Consider the following 6,883-nt stretch of genomic DNA (forward strand, 5'->3'; position numbering starts at 1 on the left):
TCAGGATTTTCCACAGTTTATTGTGATCCACACAGTCAAAGGCTTTGGCATAGTCAATAAAGCAGAAATAGATGCTTTTCTGGAACTCTCTTGCTTTTTCCATCATCCAGTGGATGTTGGCAATTTGATCTCTGGTTCCTCTGCCTTTTCTAAAACCAGCTTGAACATCTGGAAGTTCACGGTTCATGTATTGCTGAAGCTTGGCTTGGAGAATTTTGAGCATTATTACTAGCGTGTGAGATGAGTGCAATGGTGCGGTAGTTTGAGCATTCTTTGGCATTGCCTTTCTTTGGAATTGGAATGAAAACTGACCTTTTCCAGTCCTGTGGCCACTGCTGAGTTTTCCAAATTTGCTGGCATATTGAGTGCAGCACTTTCACAGCATCAGCTTTCAGAATTTGGAATAGCTCAACTGGAATTCCGTCACCTCCACTAGCTTTGTTCGTAGTGATGCTTTCTTTTTTTTTTTTTTTTTTATTGGTACTGCGGTTATGGAAAACAGAATAGAGGTTCCTCAAAAAACTAAAACTTTAACATGCTGCTGCTGCTAAGTTGCTTCAGTCGTGTCTGACTCTGTGCTACCCCATAGATGGCAGCCCACCAGGCTCCCCAGTCCCTGGGATTCTCCAGGCAAGAACACTGGAGTGGGTTGCCATTTCCTTCTCCAATGCATGAAAATGAAAAGTGAAAGTGAAGTCGTGTCCAACTCCCAGCGACCCCATGGACTACAGCCCACCAGGCTCCTCCGTCCATGGGAGTTGCCAGGCAAGAGCACTGGAGTATGATCCATCAATTCCACTGTTGGTATATATCTGAAGAAAACAAAAGCAATAATCTGAAAAGATACATGCACTCCAATGTTCATAGCAACATTATTGACAATAGCTCTGATATGAAAGCATCCTAAGTGCCCATCAACTGATGAATGAAGAAGCTATATATGTATATATATGAAGAGCTGGACACGACTGAGCACTCACACACACACATATATGTATATAATAGAATATCACTCCAGTCAAAAAAAAAGATGAAATTCTGCCATTTGCAGCAATGTGGATGGACCTAGAGGGTATTATGCTTAAATAAATCAGAGAAAGACAAATATTCTATGTTGTCACTTACATGTGGAATCTAAAACAAGCAAAGGCATGTAACAAAACAGAAACAGACTCACACATATAGAGAACAAAGTAGTATTTACCAGTGAGGAGAGTGAAGGGAGAGGGGAATAGGGGTGAAAGGTAGATTAAGAGAAACAAACTATTATGTATAAAATAAATAACAAGGCTATATTGTACAGCGTGGGGAATAAAGCCATTGTTTTGTAATAACTTTAAGTGGAGTATAACATATAAAAATACTGAATCATTGTGCTGTATACCTGAGTGAGTGAGTAATAGTTGCTTGCTGCTGCTGCTGCTGCTAAGTCGCTTCAGTTATGTCTGACTCTGTGTGACCCTATAGACGGCAGCCCACCAGGCGCCCCCGTCCCTGGGATTCTCCAGGCAAGAACACTGGAGTGGGTTGCCATTTCCTTCTCCAAATAGTTGCTTCAGTTAAGTCACTCAGTCGTGTCTGACTCTTCGCGAGCCCATGAATCGCAGCATGCCAGGCCTCCCTGTGAAAGGTTGTTGTTGAATCACACGAATACACCGGGATTCTTGGCCCCCGGAGGAGAAGAATTCAATCCAGGGCCAGAGACGAGGCTTGATCGCTCGGAGCTTTTGTGTAATAAAGTTTTATTAAAGTATAAAGGAGATAGAGAAAGCTTCTGACATAGGCATCAGAAGGGGGTACAAAGAGTACCCCCGTAGTGATGCTTTCTAAGGCCCACTTGACTTCACATTCCAGGATATACCTGACAAAAATGATTAATGAATTTAATCATGAGCAAACAATCAGGCAAATCCAAATTAAGGAACAATACAACTGGCCTGGCTTCTTTGAGGTCAGTAGGGGGTGGTGGTGGTGAATGCATGAAAGAAACTGTTCTCAATTAAAGATTTAAAAATGGACATGTTCAGTTCAGTTTAGTTGCTCAGTTGTGTCTGACTCTTTGCGACCCCATGATCCGCGAACACCAGGCCTCCCTGTCCATCATCAACTCCCAGAGTTTACCCAAACTTGTGTCTTTTGACTACCTTAGAAAATACAATCAAAATTATAGTGAGATATCATTTCAAACTCACCAGAATGACTAAATTAAAAAGATTAGGGTTTCTCTGGTGGCTCAGTGGTAAAGAATGTGCCTGCCAATGCAGGAGACATGAGCTCAGTCCCTGGTCGAGGAAGATCCCACATGCTGTGGAGCAACTGAGCCCGAGCGTCACAACTATTTAGCCTGTACTCTGCAGCCTGGGAACCACAACTGCTGAAGCCTGCATGCCCCAGAACCTGTTCTCTGCAATAAGAGGCCACTGCAGTGAGAAGCCTGGACACTGCAACAAAGAGGAGCCCCTGCTTGCCACCAGCTACACAAACACCTGTGTAGCAAAGAAGATCCAGCAGAGTGAAAAACACGATTAAATGTAGGGGAGGATATGGAGCAACTGGAGCTCCCATGCTGCACTAACAAAAGTGTAAAATGGTACAACTGCTTTGGAAAACTGGTCAGTAATTTCTTAAGAGTTAAACATGTGTCTAGGAAGTTCTTTAGTCAAGATAGAGTAACAGGGACTGGGTTTACCCTCTTGCTTTAAGCAACAACAACAAAATCAAGCAAAATACATAAAACAACAGATTTAACGACCTTGGATATCAGGCAAAGAAGACAGTGATGTCTGACAGATTACTGTCTTCTTACTGTCTTGAGACTTTTCAGGCAAACCCCTTGAGTTAAACAGATGGAACTAGTCTTGGGAGATCAAGGCAGCAGCTATGGTTCACAGAACAAGGTACTAGAGAGGAGAGAGCTGTAGAGAAAGAGAGCCCTGAAGATCTGCAATGCAGTCCGCCTCACACATTCAGCAGAGCGGTAATCAGCACAGGCATATGAGGAAACTACTGGGGGGAGCCATCTGAAAGGACTCGAGGGAACAGTGCCCAGCATCCCCACAGGGCTCCAGCCAGGAGGACTAGGCAACTTCAGTTACAGGCGAGAAATAAACCCACACATATGTGATCAATTAACTTACAACAAAGGAGCCAAGAATATACAATGGGGACAGTAACTTCAATAAGTCATGCTGGGAAAACTGAACAGCCACCTGAAAAAGGATGAAACTAGATCATTATCTTATACTATATCCCAAAATCAACTCAAAATGTATTAAAGACCTGAACATAAGACCTGAAACAATAAAACTGTTAAAAGAATACACAGGTGGTAAGCTCCTTGACATTGGTCTTGGCGATGATATTTTGGATCTGACACCAAAAACAAAGTCAACAAAAGCAAAAATGAACAAGAACTATTTCAAACTAAAAATCTTCTGCAGAAAAAAAGGAAACAAAATGAAAATGAATAGGCCACCTATGGAATGGGAAAAAATACTTAAAATCAAAGATCTGACAAGGAGTAAATAAAAAATATAAAAAAACTCCTATGACTCAACAGGGGGAAAAGATCTCAGTCTGATTAAAACAAGAATCTGAACACATTTTTCCAGAGAAGACATACAGATGGCCAACAGGTACATGAAAAAGAGTTTGATATCACTAATCACCAGGGAAATGCAAAATAAATAGCAAGACACAGAAGCAACCTAAGTGTCCACTGATGGATGAATATAAAGAAAATGTGGTCTACATAGACAATGGAATATTATTCAGCCATAAGATGGAAACCCTGCCATTTGTGACAACATGGATGGACCCTGAGGTTGTTATGCCAAATGAAATAAGACGACTGTATGATCTCACTTATATGTGGAATCTAAAACCAAAATAAGACAAACGCAGACACAGTAAACAGACCAGTGGTTGCCAAAGGTGGGAGGTGGGGGAAATGGGTCATGATGGTCAGAAGGTACAAACTTCTGGTTCTAAGATGAGTAAGTACTGAGTATGTAAGGTATAGGATGGTGACTGTACTTAATAATATTGTATATTTGAGAATTGCTAAGAGTTCTCAACACAAGAAAAACATGTAACTGTGTGGTGATGGCTGTTAACTTACTATGGTAATCATTTTGCAATGTATACATCTATTAAATCATTATGCTGTATACCAAAAACTAATACAATGTTGTATATCAATTATGAACAGAAAGTGAAAGTCACTCAGTCTTGTCAGCTCCAAAACCCCATGGACCATAGCCCACGAGGTTCCTCTGTCCATGGGATTTTCCAGGCAAGAAACTGGAGTGGGTAGCCATTCCCTTCTCCCGACCCAAGGATCGAATCCAGGTCTCCTACATCGCGGGCAGATTCTTTACCATATAAGCCACCAGGAAAGTCAATTAAAAAAAAAAAAAAACCTGGAAAAATTCATAGTTATGGGGCATTTGGCAGAATATTTAGGAAAACCTTGCCTCAGTGGAAGGAATGATTAGTCCTCAGTTCAGTTCAGTTGCTCAGTCGTGTCCGACTCTCTGCGACCCCGTGAATCACAGCATGCCAGGCCTCCCTGACCATCACCAACTCCCGGAGTTCACTCAAACTCATGTCCATCAAGTCGGTGACACCATCCAGCCATCTCATCCTCTGTCGTCCCCTCTTCCTCCTGCCCCCAATCCCTCCCAGCATCAGAGTCTTTTCCAATGAGTCAACTCTTTGCATGGGGTGGCCAAAGTACTGGAGTTTCAGCTTTAGCATCAAAGGATGATTAGTCCTAGCCATCTAACAAATCATAAAGGTAAAATCTGAAAAGGATCAAACTGTTTCCTGGCAATAATTGCATTGCAGAACAAAGCTCAAGATTTAAAGGAACACAAAATATCCAACAGCCAACAAGGTAAAAATCACAATGTCTCAATGAAAGACTACCAGGCAACAAAGATGCAGGAAATTGTATCTGAAAATTAGAATTATCAATAATTTAAAACCGACCCAGAACTGGCCCACTTGTTAGAATTAGCAGACAAGGAAATTAACAGTCAGTCATTCCATATGTTGAAGAGATACAAAAGATTTAAAAAAAGAGAGAGACCCAGAGAAGAGGTGGTGTATACATATTAATATAAAAACAATGAAACCTTGCCATCTGTGAAATAGATGAACCTAAAGGGTATGCTTCTAAGTGAAATAAGTGAGACAGACAAACACTGTACAATTTCACTTAATAATGTGGAATATCAAAGACAAAAACAAATAAACAAACACCAGAAAACAGAGTTATAGATACAGAGAACAAACAGGTGGTTGCCAGAGAGAGGATGGTTGGAGGAGGGAAAAAAAAAAAGGTGAGACCGATTAGGAACACACTTTCAGTTGCAAAATAAGTGAGTCATGGGTGTGAAATGTACAGTGTGGAGAACATAGTCAACTTTTAACATCTCTATGATAATATAACCTTAGTAGACTTATCACAGTGTGTGTGATAATTATCAAATTATATTTCAATAAAACTGGAAGAAAAAGAGAGACCCAAACTGAACTTCTGAGATGAAAAGCAGCAAGTGAGAGATGAAAAATACCGTGGATGGGATAAATGGCAGATCAGGCACTGCAGAATGAGATTAGTAAACTCAAAAGTACAGCAATAGAAACTATCCAAAATGAAACACATAAAGAAAAAGTAATTCAAACAAACCCACAGACCCACAAGAGTAAGCTGTAAAGGCAACTTCCAAGTGACACAAAAAAAGGGAGGGGAGGAAGAGAATGAAGGTACTTGCTCTTTGCAGAGGATTGACAAATCATACAAGTGACAGCCGTAACCAACCCAGTAGCAAACTGTGTGCTGTGCTTCAATTCTGTCCATTTCCCACTAAAAGGAATTAGGGCTTTGCAGATAAATGGCTGACCCCAGGTCTGGGATAGTAAATATACAAAATGAGACTGCAACATTTTGATGTGCCAAATAATAAAGGAACTGTTAAAAACTTTATGTGACTCTTGACTGAAGTTAAGAATTAAAAAAAGAGCCCTTGTCCCGCCCTTGGCGGGCGGCTACGGCCAGGGCCGCCTGAGGTCCGGCCCGGCAGGTGGCGGAGCGCAGGGATGGGATGGCGGCGGCCGAGCCGTGAGCTGCGCACCGCCCGGGGCCGGCAGTAGCCGGCACAAGAAGAGCCTGGGGCTGCTCACCGCCAAGTTCGTGTCGCTGCTGCAGGAGGCCAAGGACGGCGTTCTGGACCTCAAGGCGGCTGCAGATACTTTGGCTGTGAGGCAAAAAAGAAGAATTTATGATATCACCAATGTCTTGGAAGGAATTGACTTAATTGAAAAAAAGTCAAAAAACAGTATACAATGGAAAGGTGTAGGTGCTGGCTGTAATACTGAAGAAGTCATAGATAGATTAAAATATCTCAAAGCTGAAATTGAAGATCTAGAACTGAAGGAAAGAGAACTTGATCAGCAGAAGTTGTGGCTACAGCAAAGCATCAAAAATGTGATGGACGACTCCATTAATAATAGATTTTCCTATGTAACTCATGAAGACATCTGTAATTGTTTTAATGGTGATACACTTTTGGCCATTCAGGCACCTTCTGGTACACAACTGGAGGTACCTATTCCAGAAATGGGTCAGAATGGACAAAAGAAATACCAGATCAATCTAAAGAGTCATTCAGGACCTATCCAAGTGCTGCTTATAAATAAAGAGTCCAGCTCATCTAAGCCCGTGGTTTTCCCGGTGCCCCCCTCAGACGACCTCGCGCAGCCTCCCTCTCAGCCTCCTACCCCAGTGCCTCCACACAAGCCCAGCTCGGCCGTCCAGAGCCTGCCTGAGCCACCTGTCTCTGAACGAAGCCAGCCTCTCCAGCACACGCCAGCCACA

At 42.2% G+C, this 6,883-nt stretch overlaps 2 protein-coding genes across 3 annotated transcripts in view; one reads left to right on the forward strand and one right to left on the reverse strand.

The window, feature by feature from the left end:
* SRPK1 (SRSF protein kinase 1) overlaps positions 1-6,883 on the reverse strand; it is a 76,361-nt gene that overhangs the window by 26,145 nt on the left and 43,333 nt on the right. The window lies entirely within an intron of this gene.
* Positions 6,005-6,880, forward strand: LOC104994935 (transcription factor E2F5-like; the record flags this gene model as incomplete). The annotated part of the gene is made up of 1 exon (XM_010848648.1): positions 6,005-6,880. A coding segment is annotated over one exon (876 nt), but the record flags the coding sequence as incomplete, so codon positions are not given.

Source organism: Bison bison, unplaced genomic scaffold (assembly GCF_000754665.1).
Source record: "Bison bison bison isolate TAMUID 2011002044 unplaced genomic scaffold, Bison_UMD1.0 scf7180017864270, whole genome shotgun sequence".
Lineage (NCBI taxonomy): Eukaryota > Metazoa > Chordata > Mammalia > Artiodactyla > Bovidae > Bison > Bison bison.